This window comes from Panthera uncia (assembly GCF_023721935.1).
Source record: "Panthera uncia isolate 11264 chromosome A1 unlocalized genomic scaffold, Puncia_PCG_1.0 HiC_scaffold_16, whole genome shotgun sequence".
Taxonomy (NCBI): domain Eukaryota; kingdom Metazoa; phylum Chordata; class Mammalia; order Carnivora; family Felidae; genus Panthera; species Panthera uncia.
The window spans coordinates 35,003,176-35,025,355 of record NW_026057576.1 but is presented as its reverse complement, the minus strand read 5'-3'; the positions used below and the strand labels follow the sequence as shown (position 1 = coordinate 35,025,355).

Genomic DNA, 22,180 nt, shown 5'->3' with positions numbered 1-22,180 from the left:
AAATTAATGGTAATTGCTTCTTCACTTTACACCATTTTGGCTTATAAAATTTTCATAGGAATGCTCTACTTTTGGATAGCAGGGAAAACCTGCACATATATTACTGCATTTTCACTGCTGGACAAAGGAACAAACTCAGTGTGCCCCCACACAGGAGGAGGGGGACATAAGAAAGCTGATGCATGGATTATTCTCCCAATATGTAATAAGTTATATGTAATAAGAATCAATAATACAAGCCTTTTCAGCTACTGATCACTCAAAAGATGAAAAAATTCAATAGAAATGCCTGATTTTATTTAAAGATGATAAGTAAGGTTCAAAGTAGATTATCTGTCTGGTGTAGACCTCATCCTAATTAAAAGTTTTTTTTTTTCCTATTATGTGGCATGATAGCTTAGGCTGGAATTTTCAACCATATATTTCAGAGAAAATTATAAAAAAATTAATTCATAAAATAATGGTTATCATTACCTCTTATGTGCATAGGACAAATACTTCATCTTGATTTATTTTAAAGTTTTACAACTGAGCCTGGGTGACTCAGTCGGTTAAATGTCGGACTCTTGATCTCTTGAGGTCATGACCTCAGAGCTCATGAGATTGAGCCCCACGTGGGAGCCTCCTTAGGATTCTCTCTCTCCCACTCTCTCTGCCCCTCTCCCACTCATGCTCACGTGTCTGTGGGCTCGCTCTCTCTCAAAATATATAAATAAGCTTTTAAAAAATAATAAAGCTTCACACCCAATTATAGATAGCTCATTGCTATTTATCTAAATATATAAGAAAAATAAGAAAAGCAGAGATTGTCACGAAATCTCTTCCTCATCATCTTTAGAAATTTTTTTCAATGAATAGAGGTCTTTCACTATTTTTTGAAAGTAGAATTCACTTATTAGGGTACAGGTCAAAAAAAAAGTGTATAGGGAATATTTCCCTTTGGAGTCATAGATAACATGTATAACTTCTAAAGCTTACTTTAAAAAATTTTATAGTCTATTATTAAAAACCTACATTCTCAGCTTAGAACAAAAAATGATCTTGTTAGTTTTATTGAATAAAATTTAAAGAAGTTGAAAATAAATGACAGAATAAACATAAATTTTATCTGTTTAAGTCCATTTAATTATATATAAATTTAAGTAATTTGAAAAGAAAAAGTTATACACAGTTATACATTTATTTTATCTTAAATGTTCTTATCAGTTGCTACCATTTCTGCTTCATGTTATACCTCTTTTGCAGTGATATGACGGATTCATCAGGCAGTAATTCTCTTATAAATTTAGTTGACTATGTATCATAATGTATAAATTTAACTGAATAGATTAAATTATAATAGGTTGTTATTATAAAAGCAATATGAAAAAACTCTCACTGGGGTAACTACAAAACTGAAAAAAGAATATTCATTTAACTTACATCTAAATTTCAAATAATTTTTATAACTTCAAAAAAAATCCAAAAGCCAATCCCAATCATGAAAAAGATACAGCTATTACAGACAGGTGGAGGGAGAGAGATTGGAAAGAAATAAATACACAACATTAACAGTAATTATAAATAGCCCTAATTTTCTTATTTTACTTTTGTATTCTAAAGTGTTCTACAATATATATTACTTTTGTTAACAGGAAAAGTTATTTTGAAACAATAAATACAGCTGTCAAAAAGCTATAACCTACCTACAGTTCCTATGTTAACTGGTAATTTGTTTTAATAAATATGATCAGTTTTTTCTGCTAATATGTATCTACTGTAAATGTTATGAAATTTTATAACTGATCAATGGGAGGAAATGAGAGTTTTAATTGCATTTTTTTTTCTTTTCACTGGATTCTGTATAATAGATGTTACAAGAAACATATATTTCTAAAAATTGGGCTGATATGAGATTACCAAATTCAACAAACATCACTGCAACTTAAAATGTACAATAAAAATAAAAGATGTCCTCCATATTACTTATCTTAATATCCAATTTATTCTATAAGAGGTTTCTCATGAACATAGCTTCCAGATTTAAAATGTTTATATAAGATAATAAATAAAACCTACATTGAGAGCAATCAGGATGATGTCATTTATATTGACTTTGTCAGGAGAACTTGTACAAGCTTCAATGCCTTCATCTGAAAGATACCTGTTAAAATAAAATAAATGGCTTAATATTTTCTAAAATAAAAATTAACCAAGATTATTTTCTTAAGTCAACATGCAGTTTTGTTCTGTACTATAAAATGCTTCTACTACAAATACTAGGGAAAGAGCCTTAGATATTCCCTATTTACAATCTCTGATAGAACAAGAATGGGCAATGCATGTTTTCTATCTTTTGTATCCTTAAAAGGATGTTGCATTAAAAATTATCCAAATGCTTTCTGAGAAATTTAAGTATCAAAATACTTTTTGGGGTGCCTGGGTGGCTTAGTCAGTTAAGCATCTGACTTCAGCCCAGGTCACGATCTCACAGTTTTGTGAGTTTGAGCCCCACACTGGGTTCTGCACTGACAATGTGGAGCCTGCTTTGGATCCTCTGCCTCCCTCTCTCTCTGCCCCTCTCCTGTTCTCTCTCTCTCTCTCTCAAAAATATAAATGAATAAACATTAAATAAATACTTCTTAATGAACGTATGAGCTATTCTTACTGTTAAGCAAATATAATATTTGACTTAAATATTTGTTAATACAGAAGTTCTTAGAGATTTGAGATGTGCTATAAAATAGAACTAAAAATAACATAGATTTAAATTTAATCCCTGATAATTTGCTTCTCCGCTACTTTCTCATTTTATCTTCTCAGGTCCCCTTTCTTGGACATAATATTCACCAGAATGCTTTAATATGTATTATCAACTTAAAGTGGCAGAAAAAGAGGCAACTTTTTATCTTATGCCTTTTACTTTCCTATTCTCTTTTCAGCTTTTTAACTCATTGCCTTATTGCCTTTTGATCTTTTATCCAGTCCAAACCAACCACACATCTATTGCACACAATAATTAATTCAAGAGTAAAAAGATAATTGAATCCAAGGGGGTGGGGGGATCATCTATACCCATTCATACATGCCCAACTCAAGCATTTTATTTTCTTTGATAAATTCTAGAATTCAGGTATCATCTCCCAAAAGTCCACCTATACAAATGACCATTAACATCTCACAACTTTCATAAACAGTATTAAGACCTTTAACCAAAGGGCCGGTGCCAGCATCGCCCCTACAGATATTCTTCCACTAAAAAGAGACAGGAGTGTTAGTCTGACAGAAATAACTCGAGGTCATTCCTGATGGCCAGCAATTCCACCATCAATTCCCAACATCAGACCGATTCTAAGACACTTGTCAATGTAAACTACCTGGAGACAGCAACCAAAGAGCCGAGTGCATGTCATTAATCATTTTATAAATTCACTTCTAGAAATATTAAGTCCCTCTTTAATATGTGAAAAGTATTATGTGCATCACTAATAAGATTAGTAAAATGATGAAAATTAAACACCTGCCTTCAAGGAGTTCACTGTCTTATATACAACACCACACAATAAATATACAGTTAACATGCAAGGCCAAAATAATTATAAACAAAATGTTATAGTGCCTCAAAGTGGCTGGGGGATGGGAAAGAGTGCAAAAAAGGGAATAGTATGAAGAACGACATGAAAGTAAAAATGTGTAAAGTACCTTCTACAGGCAAAAACCTAGAATATCCTGGCTAGAAAATGGGGAAGAAATGAGAGATGAATATAGGTTGAGACCAATTATAGAAAGCAATGGTACACAGAGAGATATGGGTGGTATCTTAAATCCTGAATAAGTGATAACAAAAAACACAATTTTCAAAATTCCTATACAATGTGGAAATAGTATACAATGACTAATACTTTGCTTTTAGAAAGGCAAGTCTTTAAGATTTAAACGATCATAGGGTGACAGATAAACTGGAATAAATCTTTAAAAATAATCAAAATTCACCTCTTCAATTCTACAGATGAGGGAAAGAAGGCCCAAAGATGTTAACAGACCTTCCCGAAAACACAAACTTCAGTGATACAAAGTTAAAAAAACAATGCCTCCTGAGTCCCAGTTCATCAGTCTTTTCGTTCCAACACACCATTTTTATTTATCAACTACAATCGCTAATATTAGAAATACTATACACTCACTAACATAAGCCAATACCTATACAAATCAATTTCCTGAACAACTAGGCAATTTCACCAATACACACACAAAAAGCACAACCAGGCAAATTCAGTCAGTGAACTCCAAAATAATATATTAAATAAAAATATGCCTAGTTTCATCATAAAAGATCAGAGAACTAATACTAATAATTAAAGATTCAAAAACTGTTATCACAACAAAAATATCTAATTCTACATATATAAAAAAGGGAAAGTCTAAGAAAAATTGTCAAGGCCAAAGCCATAAGGAGGTGAAAATTTGACTTGATACATGTGGAAGTCAAATATCATGTGATTTCTTTCAAATAATGCCTTTTTAAAAGGCCTCCTGAACGTAACAAATTCTAAAATGTGGCTGAGTCTCAGTTTCCATGTGTTACAAGTCTCCCTTACTCATCCTTCATATTTTGAAAAATCAAAGGATCTGAGCCTTACCACTATACTCCTATCAAGAAACAAGAGACCCATTCACAGGTCTTCCCAGTAACACCTTGGTGATCCTTGTATAAATACTGTACCATTTTCACTGAAGGACTGAATCTAAATTAACAGTAACCTGAGATTTACAAATTAATCCTTTTGTTTTTGTAAACATTTAATACTCCAACATTATCCATGAATAAAACAAATAAAAAGGGATAAAGCAAATGATAAAAGTCAAATGCCCAAACTGGCTTCAAGATGCACCACAGTAACGCAGTTAACTGAAAGAACAAAACACAACATTCACCAGCCTTAATGTGGTCACTGGGAAAGAAAGGAAGGGAAAACCGGAGCAGGTGTGCCAGATCTGATCCCTGTGCACATCTGCAAGACGGACCTGGAGGGAAGAGAACTGTAATCAGTTCCCATGTACCATCTTTGAGCTGGCAAAACCCAAAGGCATAGACCTTAAAGAAGAAACAAACCCCAGAGAGTTCTTGTTTACTAAAACAGCAAACACATACATTTTTTTCCATTCTAGTGGAGATTTTGGAACAGTAACATTATAGAATCACTCATTGCTGCTCTGTACTAAAAACACATTGAAATACATTTTATTGACAAGCAAGGCACTAGAGGGCTAAATTTCTTCATGATACTCACAGAATAGACTAACATTTCTCATGAATTTTAACTTCAAATAATGCCATTTTAAGTCACAGTTTAATATGTGCTCATTTAAAAAAAAAGATTTTAGAAACTGCTTCCTTCATTCACAAATAGAAGACATTAACATCCCATCTTACTCAGAGTCACTTAATTTGTAATCCTGAGCAACTCTTTTCACTTTAGAAGTAAAAGCTCCAAAATTAATTGTTATCCACCAATTTGGGGAAGAGGGGATTTCCTATTCCAAATATTGAATATATATTCAATAAGAAGGGTCACACAGCGTAAGTACTACTGCCAGAACCATCTTCATTTCATGTTCAGAACCCACTTGGGCATATAAAACATATGTGCCCAAACTATAGTTCAAGAATCTCAATTGATAGAAAACTTTGATAAGACAAATATTATCATTTTAATCTCATTTATCTGATTGAGATAGTGGATCACCATCAATACCTCTTACTACCAGTGAGACAAAAGACAGTCAATTACCCTTTGATTCATTCCTCTGAAAGCAGGTAAAATCCTTGAGTCTAACTTATTCACTGGCTACACTGAAAATCTAATGAGGAGGACTGGGACAAGCCGAAGACTACATGACCCATCTAAAGGGGATAGCCTTAATTCGCATCCAGGTGACTGTCTGTAGGAGGACAGGTAAAGCAATTATTGTCAGATCTTCTCATTTTTAGCTTTTAGTTTTTTTTGTAAAGCAATATATAAGCCAAACAAAACATAGTTCAGCCTGCAGGTGGAACACATACTTTGTACTTACTAATCATATTAGTTTATTAAAATTATCTGCTTATTTGCTCCTGTATAGTTTCAAGTTGTCTGTCTTCCACATGCAAGTTTGTACCACAAGTGTCTATCAAATGATGTAATATTCATGGCTGACTTCCTGTTCAAGCAGAAGAATAAAAGAACTTTCATTCAGATCACTTTGTAGCATTCTTGGAAAGCAATGCATATAATTATACATGTAATAAATATTCTTACCAGAGTTGTCTACATCAAAATAAAAAAGTGTCAAATCATTTAGCTTGGCCTAAACATTTTACTAACTAGACATATGGAACTCATCCTTACTTCAGATTTCCAGACTCCATATATTTTTTTAGGGAAGAGGAATGTTCTAATTAATTAGCCAGAAATACTAACAAGCAAACACTAAAGTTTTCTTCCCTTCCACCCATCTTCATCCACTGAAGCAATGAATGCCCATTCAAGTTTGAACTGAGACCTGAATTCCTAAAGTAATCAAAGACAGAATCAATTACTGCACATACAAATTAGGCTGATGACACAAGAAAATTCTTTCAAATGCCAATGAGAAAACTAAGAATGAAAACATTCTTCCCAAATGGATAAGAACTCAGTCAAAAAATAACGGGGGGCACCTGGGTGACTCAGTTGGTTAAGAGTCTGGCTCTTGATTTCAGCTCTGGTCATGATCTCACAGTTTGTGGGATCAAGCCCCACGTTGGGCTCTGTGCTGAGAGTACAGGACTTTCTTGGGATTCTCTCTCCCTCTCTCTCTTCCCCTACCCACTCATGCTCTTTCTCTATCTCTCAAAGTAAATGAATAAACTTAAAAAAAAATGGACATATCTGAACACTGAATGGTATACAGCAGTCTTAACTGTCTCGCAATAAAACCCAAGTCAAATGGCCTTGTGTGGTTTTTATGGTCTTTGATCTATACATGATTATTTACTACCACACTGAGATTACTGGCCCAAATATTTGTCTAAATATCAAAATGGGAATTTTAACAAATGAATTCCTGCTTAGACACAATAAAAATAAAGATAACTAACTTCCAATTAGCTAAGCCTATATGTGGAAAGAAGGGAATAAAACATGAAATAATTTTAAAAATCACTTATATTAAAAGGTATCTTCAGTCCTATCAAATATGGAAGTTAATAACCTACTGTAAACCTTCAAAACATTTAATATATATATGTGTATACACACACACACACACATACACACACACACACACACACACACACACACACACACACACACATATTTGTAAGCTCTTCACCCAACATGGATGGGGCTTGAAATCATGACCCTAAGATCAAGAGTCACATGTTCTACCAACTGAGCCAGGCAGGCACTCTGTCAAAACACTTAAAAATACTTTTAAAAACTGTCCAAATAAACGTCTCTCTATCCTCTCTGCCTATCCTGTTTCCATCCCCATAGTGTAGGTGGATTGTAACACGCTTGCCAAAAAATTCAGTTTTTGCTATTATATCCCAGAGACACTGAAATAACTTGCTAATTCCCTCCTCTAGGAAGGAGAAAATGGCTTACAAGTTCCTATTTATGAATACAATTTGGGAAAATATAATGCGGGCATACCTTGTTTTATTGTACTTTGCTATACTGTGCTTTGCAGATATTGTATTTTTTACAAATGGAAGGTCTGTGGCCACCCTGTGTCAAGCAAGTCTATCGGTGTCGTTTTTCCAACAGCATTTGTGCACTTCCTTACCTGTGTGTCACACTTTGGGAATTCTCACAATATTTCAACTTTTTCACTGTTATCTTATTTTGTTATGGTGATCTGTGACCCGTGATCTCTAATGTTGCTATTGTAATTGTTTTGGGGTGCCATGAACCACATCCATGTAAGACAGTAAGCTTAATCGATAACTGTGTGTGTTCTGACTGTTCCACCCACCACTGCTCTCTCATCTCTCCCTTCTCAGGCCTTCCTATTCCCTTGAAATCAAGCCAATTGATAACCCCACGTTGACCTCTAAGTGTTAAGTGAAAGGAAGAGTCACACATCTCTCACTTTAAATCAAAAGCTAAAATGATTAAGCTTAGTGAGGAAGGCATGTCAAAAGCAGAGACAGGCTGAAAGCTGGGCCACTGCACCAGTTGCCAAGTTGTAAATGCAAGGAAACAGTTCTTAAAGGAAATTAAATGGGCTATTCTGGGGAACACACAAATGATAAGAAAGTGACACAGCCTTATTGCCAACACGGAGAAAGTTTTAATGGTTTTGATAGAAGACCAAACCAGTCACGACATTCCCTTAAGCCAAACCCTAATCCAGTCCAAAACAAGGCCCCAACTCTCTTGAGTCCTATGAAGGCTGAGAGAAGTAAGGAAGTCACAGAGTTAGTTTGAAGCTGGCAGGGATTGGTTCATGAGGTTTAAGGGAAGAAGCCACCTCCATAACATAAAAGTGCAAGATGAAGCAGCGAGTGGGCAAGTAGAAGCTGCCACAAGTTCTCCAGAAGACCTAGCTGAGATCATTAATGCCAGTGGCTACACTAAACAACAGATTTTCAATGCAGATGAAACACCTTTCTATTAGAAAAAGATACCATCTAGGACTCATAGCTAGAGAGGAGAAGTCAATGCCTAGCTTCAAAGGTTGAAAGGACAGGTTGACCCTTTTTTTACTGCCTAATGTAGCTGGTGATTTTAAGTTGAAGCCAACAATCATTTACCATTTTGCAAAACCTAGGCACCCTTAAGAATTGCATTAAGTCGGGGCACCTGGGTGGCTCAGTCGGTTAAGCATCGACTTCAGCTCAGGTCATGATATTGCAGTTTGTGAGTTCGAGCCCTGCGTCGGGCTCTGTGCTGTCAGCTTGGACAGTGAGCCTGAAGCCCGCTTCAGATTGTGTCTCTCTCTCTGCCCCTTCCCTGCTTGTTCTCTGTCTCTCTCAAAAATAAATAAATATTAAAAATTAAGAAAAAAAGAATTACATTAAAAATTAAGAAGAAAAGAATTACATTAAATCTATTCTACCTGTGCTCTATAAATAAAACAACAAAGCCTGGACTACAGCACATCTCTTTACAACATGGTTTACTGAATATTTTAAGCCCAACGTTGAAACTTACTTCTCAGTTACAAAGCTTCCTTTCAAATTAATTATTGCTCATTGACAATGCACCAGGTCACCCAAGATCTCTGATGGAGATGTACAAGATTAATGTTGTTTTCATGCCTGCTAACACAACATCCATTCTGTGTCCATTCTGCAGTCAAGGAGTAATTTAGATTTTGAAGTTTGTTATTTAAGAAATACATTTTTAAAAAAAGGAAAAGAAATACATTTTGAAAAGCTATAGCTGCCATAGATAGTGATTCCTCTGATGGATCTGGGCAAACTAAACTAAAGACCTTCTGGAAAGAATTCACCATTCCAGATGCCGTTAAGAATATTCTTTTTTTTAAATTTTTTAATTGTTTTTATTTATTTTTGAGACAGAGAGAGACAGAGCATGAGCAGGGGAGGGGCAGAGAGAGAGGGAGACACAGAATCCGACGCAGGCTCCAGGCTCTGAGCTGTCAGCACAGAGCCCGACGCGGGGCTCGAACTCACGGACTGTGAGATCGTGACCTGAGCTGAAGTCGGACGCTTAACTGACTGAGCTACCCAGGTGCCCCAAGAATATTCCTGATTCATAGGACAAGTCACAATAGCAACATTCACAAGCATTTGGAAGAGGGTGATTCCAACCCTCATCGGTGACTTTGAGGGGTTCAAGGTTTCAGTGGAAGAAGTAACTGTACATGTGGTGGAAATAACAAGAGAGCTACAATTAGAAGTGGAGCCTGAAGATGGGACTGAACCGCTGCCATCTCATGATAAAAACTTAAACAGATCAGGAGTTGGTTCTTATGGATGAGCAAACAAGTGGTTTCTTGAGATGGAATTTGTTCCTGGTGAAGATACTGTGAAGATTATTAAAATAAAGGACTTAGAATATTACATAAACTTAGTTGATAAAGCAGCCGCAGGCTTAAGAGTACTGACTCCAATTTTGAAGGGAGTTCTGCTGTGGGTAAAATGCTATCAAACAGCATCACATGCTACAGAGAAATTGTTCATGATAGGAAGTGAAGTGATGAGGAAAATTTCATTGATGTCTCATTTTTAACAATTGCCATAGCCACCCCAATCTTCAGCAACCACAGCTGGATCAGTCAGCAGCCATCAACATCTAGGCAAGACCCTCCACCAGCAAAAAGATCACAACTTGCTGAAGGTGAGGTGACAGCATTTGTTAGCAATAAAGTATTTTTAAGTTATGCACATTGTTTTGGACATAATGTTACTGTACATTTAATAGACTATAGGGAAGACATAACTTCTATATGCACTGGGAAACCAAAACATTAGTTTGACTAGCTTTGTGACGGTATTCCTCTTCCTGCAGTGATATGAAACCAAACGCACAATATCTCTGAGGTATGCCTGTGTTTAACCACACTGAGTAGCAAGATTAGTACAATACCAAGGGCTAACAAAAATTGGTACAAAATTTGCTTCAGATCCCTTGGTACAGATGGAATCAATATATTCATTACAGTTTATAGATACATTATGGGTAAAAAAAATCACTGAAAACAATACAAATTGATATGCCAGCAGTTAAGCTGAATGAACCCATGGGATTCTATGCCCAAATCGCTATTAAGCACAGAGAATAGGAGGAGCAAAACACTACTAAAGATAATTCAGAAGAGAACGTACTATGACACACAAAAGATAAAAACGAAAAAAGAGGTCTTCTATTTCATTTCCATTAACAACCAAGTATCTCTTCTATCACTATAATTTCCTTTCCTTCTTTAGGTAACATGGACACCTACTATGTCAAAATAAATACCAGCGAATTCTTGGAATCTTTATTCCAACAATTAAAATAAGGACCTGAATCAACACTAGCTCGAAATGTAATTTTCTCTATGGTTTATGTATGAATGGATCAGATGAAAAAAGTTATGTATTACTTAAAGTACCACTAAAGTACAATCACCTACTTTTGATCTTAATATAGTAAACTATTTTTAATATAAAACTTATTTTATTCAGAAGTAAACTATTTTTTTAAAAGTGTTTAGTTTTATGATTTCTTTACAAACACAAATGTACACCATTTCCATTAAGCTAACCTATGACATTAAATTTTTTCCACAAGTACATGCTTACACACACTCACTATACCTCAGAAAATCTATTTAATTTCTTTCACACTAACTTTTCAAATTTTTATATTATTTAAACAGAAACACCAAAGCAGAGATCATCATAAAAACCTTACCATTTTAAATGTAACCATTTCAGAAAAATTAACCTGCATAAACAGGATGAATATGCAAAAACTAAGAAAAAAATAGATACGTGAAGCATTACAAAAAGCCTTGATATACATCATGATTAATACCCATACTACTCAAGCATTTCAGTGTCCAGACAAAAATTTTTTGACCCAACATTAAACATTGGACAATAGAAATTAGAAAAAGTTATAAAGGAAAATCCTTTGTAAAGTTATTATACCTAATTTAAAAGATTTGAAAGTGTTTAAGTTCTGAAACCTACATTTGTTTTTGCGAAGCACTCCCTTTAAAATACTGAAGATTTATTAGTGAATTCTGAAGATGTACTACTTGAAAACACCACTAGATGACAACCTTGCTTCACAAAGGAAAATATCATCCTATTGCTGAAAGGTATGACTCCAAAGATGTATTACCTTTAAAATAAAAGTTTTGGCATTTGCAGGTTTTTGGTTTTTTTTTTAATGTTTATTCATTTTTGAGAGACAGAGAGAGACAGAGTAGGGAGGGGCAGAAAGAGAGGGACACACAGAATCCGAAGCAGGCTCCAGGCTCTGAGCTGCCAGCACAGAGCATGATGCAGGGCTTGAACTCATGATCCATGAGATCATGACCTGAGTCAAAGTCGGACACTTAACTGACTGAGCCTACCTGGGCACCCTGGCATTTGCTGGCTTGTAAGGGGTAGGAGAGATATCAAAGAAAATAAAATAGACTATTATAATTTTAGAATTTGTGTTTGCTATAAAGATCACTCAGGATTTAAAAACAAACTTATTTATTAGTATTTGAGAGAGATCTCATAAGAAAAAAAATTAAAGAGTATCAAAAGATAATTTATCCTATGTTCATTCTTTGGAAATAGAGACTTATGAAAAATATACATAAATTATTAGAGAATAATGCTTTTTTGCTGTGGAGTAGTTACAAAGAATAACTATGTTATTTCGATAGTTGCTTTTCTCCGACATTAAAATAAATAAGCACGGCAATTTTAAGATAATAACCATAAGAAGATAGTTGACAATAAATTATAAACTTCTATTTTTTAAAACCCATTTTTAGATATTAAAATATTTTCCCCATACATAAACCAACCTATGATGATGATTAACCCTGGAATACTTATTTGGTATAAAAAAGTTATAACAGCTGAGCAAGTAAATTTTAGAAGTAATTCTTGTGAAATCCCATAATTGATATATTACAAAGAATAGTGGCAATGGGAACCTCACCATGTTATTATTCATTTTTGCTAACCAGACCTTCACATAAATTTAAAAGTATAAAATGAATCCTGGATATTTTTACTTTCATCGGAGATTATAATTTATATCCTTCATCTAATTCAACATTTTCATATTTTAATTCAGAAGCAGAGCTGAAGTTATGTTTTAGTAACTCATATTTTAAAATGTAAGAGCATTTGATATTTCTGTCATCTTTTCCTCAGCCCAAAGGTGACAGCTATAAAACTACATATCAGGTGGAAAGCCTCGCTTTAGGCCCGATGCCCTGTGCGTGGACTGCTACAATAGAGCATCAGTATCTGTGGAGTTCATGCCGAGGACCTCCCAGGATTAACTCCAGGAGACTGCACACTCGGTTAAGTCTGTATAAGAAAGGTTGTTTAAAAATGTAAGATACCACAGCAAAAACTAGCAGGCATTTTTATGAAAAGCCTGGAGAGACTGCCATCCGATCTGTGCTGTTTAGTAAGGCAGAACTACACGTACATCTCAGCCTCACCCTGTAATACATGTGGAATCCCGGCCAATTGAATCTTTCTGCACCTCAGTTTCTACCCCCAAGGAATAAATGAAAATGGAGATAATGCTGAAAATGTTGATTTATAGAGTTGTTTTCAAGAATAAAAAGAGAAAGAACTAGCAAATGCTTGGTATAAAGTAGATGCTAAGTAAATAATACTTCTTTTTCCTTCTTAAACACTATACTCTTGGTGTTTGTTCTGGAAAATATTTTCAAAACATGATATTCAAAGATGCCCTCTGGGTTCTTAGAAGAAAAAGAATGAGAATTGCTAAACAATAAAGGGAATTTCCTCAAAGGCTACAACTAATAGTCAAGGTGTGTATGCTTCTTTATAGGAAGCCTGAACTCCATATCTCTAACATATTACTGACAAAGAGTTCATTGAGAATACAAGGAAACTGTTAGGAAGATGGAAAAATTTTATTATTTAATTTGTTGATATCTTCCAATTTTGCATATATGAATAAATATATATAGTTTGTAACAGAAAAATAACTCACTCCATGAGACTGTGCAACTTATTTCTGCCCCAAACAGAATTTCCAATGCAAAATAAATACATTGCCATCATTTTTGCCCAATCTGCCATTTACGTCAAAATATAAAACAATGATGTCAAGAAATATCTGGTGAGTAATAAACTTAAAATTCTATTGTACAGAGAGTTATAATTATAATAACTAATCTTAAAATTAGACACTTATCATTTGCTTATAATTTATTTAAACTAATACCATTTACTTAAAACTTTAAACAAAAATCTACTTCAATTGTCATAGGCAATTATGGCAAATACCTATTTCTAATATACGTAATCATATTTTTACCATCTTTTAGTATAACATTTCTCCATAAATTAAAGTGAAATGACAATGAAAGAGGTCTAAAATAAAAGAGTGGTCACTTAAATATGCAACCAACTTAATTAAATATTAAACAAGTAAGTGACTTATTTGCCCAAACAGTGAAACAGCCCCCATACACACAAACACACACACACACACAAATATATGTATATATGTATATATGTATATGTATATATATATATATGTATATATATATATATATATATATCTTAGCCAATAAATATGCACTCTAATTTTCATTTTTTTAATGTATCTTACACACAAAATGCCTTGTGTTGATCAAATTTTTGAAACTGAAAAGCTGTAATACAAAGTGTTAATTTTTAGCTTGGAAGACATCATTTAAATATATCCTCATATCTCTTTGTAGTGGGCTAAATGGTGGTGCCCAAATGTCCTAATCTCTCGGACCTGTAAATATGTGCCTTTATTGGAAAAATGGTCTTAACGGATAAGTGAAGGATCTTGAGATGATTATCTATGAGGGCCCTAAATCCAATGACGAGAAAACTTAGAGGAGAAAGGCAGAGGGAGTTCAGAAGCAGATACACAGAGGGAAGAGACACAAAGAGGAGGAGAAGGCCGTGAGACAATGGAGGCAGACACTGGAGTGAGGAGGTCTTAAACCAAGGATTGCCAATAACCCCCATAAGCAAGGAGAGTCAAAGAACTGATTTGGCCTCCAGAACTGCTTGAGAGCATAATTCTGCTGTTTTAAGCCACACAGTTTGTGGCAATTTGTTACAGCAGCCACAGCAAACTAATACACTTATTATAAATTTAAGGAATTATGTGGGAAGTACTAGTTAAATTCAGTAAGAATACATTTTTGAAAAATAATCCTTTAGATTAGAATCTACAAAGAAGCATGTTTTCTATTCAAATTAAATGCCTTCATTAGCTATTCCTGATTAATTCCTTGTGTGAACCTGATTGACTTTTTAAGTCTATAAAAATAATAAAATACAAACTGTAGAGAGGTATAATAAAAAGTTAAAAGTGGTCCTCCCCTAATTCTTCTAAAAAATAAACACTATTAACAATCTTAGGTATATATATCCCTGTAATATACATACACATAAATAAGAGTGGAATTTAGAAGAAAATATTTGTTTGCTTATAAAAACAGAATCATTTTATACAAAAGTTTTGGCAGTAAATCTTTGTATTTAAGAATATATCATGGCCAACTTCCATTTTAAGCATATGGATTTCCCCATTTCATCTTTTTCAATAGACCAAACTAGTCCCTTCCACATAGGGGCTATACCATACTTTAACTATTCAGGCTGTTACTAACTTTATATTAACAATACTTCCTTGGGGCTCCTGGGTGGCTCAGTCGGTTAAGTGTCTGACTTCAGCTCAGGTCTTGATGAATTCAAGCCCCACATCAGGCTCTGTGCTGATAGCTCAGAGCCTGGAACCTGTTTTGGATTCTCTGTCTCCCTCTCTCTCTGCCCCTCCCCCTCTCATGCTCTGTCACTCTCAAATATAAGTAAACGTTAAAAAAAAAATTAAAAAAAAACACAACACTTCCTTGAGTATCTTTGTAGACATGCAACAGAGGACAAATATTAATATTTTATTCAAGATATTTCTAAAAGTGGTGCTGCTGTGTCATATGTATTAGAACAGAAGAAAAGAACTTTAAGCTCTAAAATTATGATTGTGCTTTTGGAAATACTTAAATGTTTTAATAAAAATGATTATTTATAAATAATTTCTAATTTTAAGAAATCTTACTTGATGAACAAATATCCCCAGAGAGCTTTACAATTAACAAGGCACTTTCAATGACTGAATAAGAATTTAAATAAATGACATGATCCCTCCCTATGCTCTCTCAGACTCTTGAGTTCAAGTTGACATATTTGACTGCTGGGATTTCCATACCTATTAGGGTGTGTGTGTGTGTGTGTGTGTGTGTGTGTGTGTGTGCGCGCGCGCGCTTGCATGTGCTGTTAGTGCCATTTAAAAAGACAGGAATCAGGGGCATCTGTGGCTCAGTCAGTTAAGCGTCCAACTCTTGATTTTGGCCCAGGTCATGCATCGGGCTCGGCGCTGACAGTGTGGAGCCTGCTTAGAACTCTCTCTTTCTCTGTCTCTCTCTCTGTCTCTCTCTCTGTCTCTCTCTCTGTCTCTCTCTCTCATCTCTCTCTGCCCCTCCCCTGCTCATGCGCTATCTCACAAAATGAACTTAAAAAGAAAAAAAAGACAGGGATCAATATATGATCTCTAAAGTACCAGTTCTAGGTATGATGGAGTAAGAACCTATTGGCAGTATGACACCCTCAGCCCCCTGCAAGAAAAGGCTGAAAAAAAAAAAATACAAAAATCAACCAAAGCTACTACAAAGTGAGCAGAAAATACTGGGAAATGCATGCTCACTTGGATGTGGAAGACAGGGAGCTATAAGCACCTTATGGTCTTTGGTGCTTTAAGCCCAGGTCAGAGTACAGTTCATTGGCAGTCCAGAAGCAAGTGTGCACAAGGACATATCAACAATCTTTCTGCTCTGGGGAACAGAAAAAGGAAGTAAGGAAACCAGGAGCACTGAAGGGTGTGGGGGAATCAGGCAAGAGACAAACCCAGAGAGGGGATCCGTAGGCTCTGTCTACCCACCTCTCTGACAACCTCTGAACAACCCATGTGCAGAAAAGACTCATGGCAAACCAGCTCAAGACAAAAGATTTGAATGACGAATGGAATTGCTGCACAAATGAAGAGTCTTCAGTTCATGCCCAGCCAAAAAAAAAAAAAAAAAATACCATCTACAACTTAGGAAACAATATCATCAGTAAAAAGCAACGGAACCAAAATCTCCACCACTTAACAACCCATAATACCCAGAAAACAATCCAAAATTACCCAACATACAAAGAACCAAGGAACCAAAAAATAAAACACATTCTCTAGAAAAAAATAAAATTTATCAAATTTGATCCCAAGATGAACCAAATGTTGGAACTAAAATATAAGAACATTAAAATAAATGTTATAACTATTCTCAATTAAGAAAAAATGCTTTCAATGCAGAGAGATGATGTTTCAGCAGAGACAGAAACAATTAAAGAATCAAGTTAAAGTTCTAGAATGGAAAACTATTTGTGAAATAAAATGGAATTAACAGCACGATAAGCACAGTGGAAAAAGTTAAGTGAATTATAAGACAGATGCTGCAACATGTCTAGATTTTACATAAAGTAGTACATTATTAACAATAAATGCAGTATGAAAAGTTAAGGATATCATATACTATACTCCTTAGGAAAACCACTATAAAAATAATGCAAAAGAGAAATGATAGTACACAAAAGTGTGTACGTGACTGTTTAAAGCATCATTATTTATAACAGCAAAAACTATAGGATCCCAAAAGTCCATCAACTGATGAATGGACTTTATTAAAATTGTAACATACTTATACCACTATGAAAATAAACAAAATAAAAATACACATAATGGCATGACTGAATCTCAAAAACATGATCTCAAGTGAAAGAAGGCAACATACAAAAGACTACACGGTGTGATTCCATTTAGATGAAATTTTAGAAAAAGCAAAATTATTGACAGAAAGCAGATCAGAGTGTGCTCAGAGTTGGGGTGAGGGAGGGTATAAAATACAAAGGAGCTGAAAGGTGAAAAATCCATTTACACAACTGCATATATTAAAATTCCATCAAACTGCACTCTTAAAATTTTAATTGCATGTAAACAATACCTTAGTAAACATAAAAAAGGAAAGACATAGAAGAGAGGAACCAGAATTTCAGATAAGTTTGCTAATTTATTAATGATACACAGAAAGTAGCAACACTAGCAAAACAAAAGCCTTTGAATCCTTAGTCCAGTCTTTACAATAACCAGAGCTGCCTCACAGCTTTTTTGTTATTGAAAATAATAATACATTCAAAATATAAAACTTAGCAAGATATGAGCCTAAAATTAAATACAAACAGAAATAAATGATCTATATGTTAATTAATACTGTAACCACACCAAAATAAACTAACCAAGCAAACAAGAAATTAAACATTTAAACATTAGAAACTCTAAACAAATCTTGAATTCTAGTAGGTTCCTTTTTCCAGTGATGTAGCAACTCTAAAACTACTCTGAACAAATGAGAAAATATACTGATGATGTTAGGAAGTCAGGGTTCTCACTGTTGGAGAAGGGAGATACAAATATAGATGGTAGACGGCTAGAAATAAACCTCTGGTGTTGTACTAGAAATAGAAGTTTCAGGATAAACTCATGATTTTATACTTATATATCAATGTATTCATTCTCATGTGTGTGGATTGTCCCGAAACAGCACGTGTCATGTAATAGTTACATCTTCATTAATTTCATCACGAAAAAAGCCTTGATATGACTCTTAATTTTAAAAGGGCAGTAAAGCATTTTTTATAATATCTGCCATATAAAAATCAGGAACTACTACAGATTATAAAATCTGAACATTTATAAGACAAGGCCATCATCTTTTCCAGTAAAAACATGCTTCCCACTTTAAAGATGTGCACATGAAAAAGATGATATTTAATCATATAATAGTAACAAATAACTAAATATGTACATTTCTATTAAACACATGTTAATAATAATCCTAAAATGAATAAAAGCCAAACTGGCAACAGGTAAGGGTATTTGGGGAAGTATTATTTTAAAAACATGTCTATACAAAAAACTGTACATTGACAAAATTGTATTTTGTGAATCTATTTTTTTAACTTCCCTAATTTAGAAAATATGAAACCCATATTTTGGCAGTACATTCATCCTGCAGGTAATGTTAAATAAAGACTCACACCTTGTTATTTTATCTGTCAAAAAGCCTGAAACTTCATTGCCAATGAATATAGACACAAATATAGTTTCTAGTGTGTGTAACAGCACTCATGTAAATCAGGTTATAGAAATTAGGTTACAAGAATTTGGACTTTTACAGGACCAAAAACACTAACAAAACTTTTTTAAAGTTTCTTTAGAGCTAATTCAGTATCCTGAATTATTTTTTTCCTTCCCTCAGCAAAATTTTTATTTGGGACTTATTTGGCACTACAAATAATACAAAGGTAAAAGCTCAGACCCATCTTGAATAAGTCTATGGTCCAGGGAAGCGTGGGTGGCTTAGTCAGTTAAGCATCTGACTCTTGATTTTGGCTTAGGTCATGATCTCACAGTTTGTGAGTTCCAGCCCCACATTGGGCTCTGCACTGACAGCGCAGAGCCTGCTTGAGATTCTCTCTCTCTCTCTCTCTCTCTCTCTCTCTCTCTCTCTCCCCCCCCCCCACTTATTTTCTCCCTCCCCCCCCCTCCCAAAAAAAAAAAAAAAAAAAAAAAAAAAGAACAGTCCATGGTCCAGTGAACTGGTAGACATGAAAACAAAAAGCTATAATAAAAAGAAACAAAACTGTTCCAATGTACCTGGTATGAATAAGATGAATGAGGAAGTTAAGTTTGCATGGAAAGATCAGCGTAGGCTCTTAGGAGAAAGTGGTATCATCAACTGAGATTAGAAAGAACACAACTAATTATCAGTCATTTCTGTGAATGGTAAACCTTGCATGAGTGCAAAAAAGATCAGAGTTTCTGCCTATCTTGCAGAAAGATAAGATAGGCAAATTATAGTAGTCAAAAGTATGTTCTATATGCAAACTGTAGCATCAGTAATACATTCCACAATCGTGAGGTTAAACTGGCATACAGCATCATAAAGTCTGTGATAAGTAAATAAGATATTATTTGTTAATTTTATACCTTTCTCAACTCACAGTTTTCTTATTTGACAAAGATGAAATTTCTTACATCATCTACCTTAATAAAAGAAGATCTCAGTGCACCTGGGTGGCTCAGTCGGTTAGGCATCTGACTTCAGCTCAGATCATGATCTCATGGTTCATGGGTTCAAGCCCTGCATCAGGCTCTGGGCTCACAGCTTGCTCAGAGCCTGGAGCCTGCTTTGGATTCTGTGTCTCCTTCTTTCTCTGTCCCTCCCCACTCACAGTCTATCTCTCTCTGCCTCTCAAAAATAAATAAATGTAAAAAAAAAAAAAAAAAATTAAAAAAAAAAAGATCTCACTTATAATTGAGCCATGTTAATACAATTCTAAGGCAATTGATTATTGTTCTACAAAATCCAGTGGATCACCATTTGCCAAAACAACCAATCTCAAGACTAAATAAGTCTGGCTATTTACCATATTGCCTTTTAAGAAAGTCACAAGAGAAGCTAACCTAAAATAGTAAATGATTTGAAAAGTCCTGCAATCAACAACCTATTTGCTTTTCTATTTTTTTTAAATACAGAATTAATTAGATGAGGGAACCTAACTTTGCCATTTAACATCCTCAGAACATCCATACACACACACACACACACACACACACACATATACATGAATGTTTTTTTTTTTTTAGTAGACTTCATGCCCAGCGCAGAGCCCAATGAATTCACGACCCTGAAACCAAGACCTAAGCTGAGATCAAGAGTCAGACGCTTAACCAACTGAGCCACCAAGGTGCCCCAGAACATACTTTATATTAACATATTAGTATGAGGATTTAACACTATTTGTAAGTAACCCTAAAAGTCTCAACATAGTAACGTGTAGTTCTGCTCAGTCACAAATTTGAAGCACATCTGCTGAATGGCTGCTTTACAGGAATGAGTCACAGAAGAATTCTGCCAACCACCACATATCCACGTCTCAGGGCAACTTTTCAGTACTCTACAGTGGTATTCACAAGGAATCAGGCCATATCCTTCACCAATACCAGGGGTACACTGTAATCCTTGTAACACATGGAGAACATATTATAGCACCATAGCTATTTTCTTGTATTATAAAATGAAAATATTAAGTAACACAGTGTATAAGTTAGGCCAATGAAACTCGGGATGCTTTACATTAATATATAACAGCAGCTAACACTATTTAGTATGTGTTATGTGCTTACACCGTTCTAAGTGCTTTGTGTATATGAACTTATTGAGGCCCCACAACAATTCTATGAGGTATATACTAGCATTATTCATTTTACAGATAAGGAACCTCAAATACAAAGAGCTTGGTGAAACTTGCTCATGGACACATAGCTTACAAATAGAGCTGGCATACTAATCCCAGGAGTCTGGCCCCAGTTTATACTCTGAGTACCCACACTAAACCCAGAGTAAAAAAATGTCAAAGTTCAAAACCTGTGTGACCTGAGATAAGGAACCCACACTGCTGTGCCTCAGGTTAATCACATATAAACTAAGAGAATTAGAAGAGATCATCTTTAATGTCCCATCTAGGTCTGAGTCATTAAAGACTTCTAAAGCCAAAATATACCTTCTTCAGCTTCCAACAACAATAGTTCCACCTTTCCAGGCCTGCTGCTCCTTTCCCTCTGGTTCTTCCACCATCTCTCTGAAAGGACCTCATCATGCCACAGCAAAACTTGAATTTTCACGTTCAGGATAATATTGTGAGAAGCCTTGCTTTTGCAAAAAAAAAGGTACTCTCCTCAGACCTCTTCTTTTTCTAACTCTCATGTGGATCAGCTAGGAATGTTTTTGACTGCATACAATAGAAAATCAGACTGGGGGAACAATATTAAAGTCTGAGACACTGACTAGGAAGCTACTACATCAATCCAAATCAGAGATGAAGATAGCCTAGAACAGGGCAGTGACAAGGAGGGTATAGATAACTAGCAAGAGGCAAGAGGCATTTAGAGATGAAATTCTATAGTAGTAGCTGGTGAGTCAGGGGAAATAAGGAAAGTGAGGATGGATGGTGAGAGTTAAGAGTGAGAAGCAGTTTTGGGGGAAAGATGATGAATTCAGTTTGGGGCAGGTTGGCTCTGATGTGTCTGCCAGACAGCCAAATGGACATGCCTTGCAGGCAGCAGACGTTAAAAGAGTTGTCTGAGCTGCAGATAAACAGAAGAATAAGAGGAAGGGGGAAACGGTACAGGAGAAAACTGGCTGACATTTTCTTACTCCCTCTGTCCGTACTGGATGGCATACACTCGAACTGTGGCAGCCAGGTGTTTGCCATATAAAACAAACAAACAAACAAGTAAAAAGATAAGACAAGACAAGACAAAGGAAAGGAAAGGAAAGGAAAGGAAAGGAAAGGAAAGGAAAGGAA

The 22,180-nt window shown here is 35.0% G+C and overlaps 1 protein-coding gene across 6 annotated transcripts in view; it reads right to left on the bottom strand.

The window, feature by feature from the left end:
• The window catches only part of TDRD3 (tudor domain containing 3), a 160,721-nt gene that overhangs the window by 101,307 nt on the left and 37,234 nt on the right, over positions 1-22,180 (bottom strand). For 5 of the 6 annotated variants that reach the window (XM_049647042.1, XM_049647039.1, XM_049647038.1 and 2 more), the window contains exon 2: positions 2,059-2,143. Coding sequence is in view for 4 of the 6 variants with exons in the window: in XM_049647039.1 (XP_049502996.1) it covers positions 2,059-2,143 (85 nt within the window). In the remaining 2 variants the exon portion in view is untranslated. Of the gene's footprint in view, positions 1-2,058; positions 2,144-22,180 lie in introns of those variants that run through there. The other variant, XM_049647043.1, reaches the window with a different exon arrangement.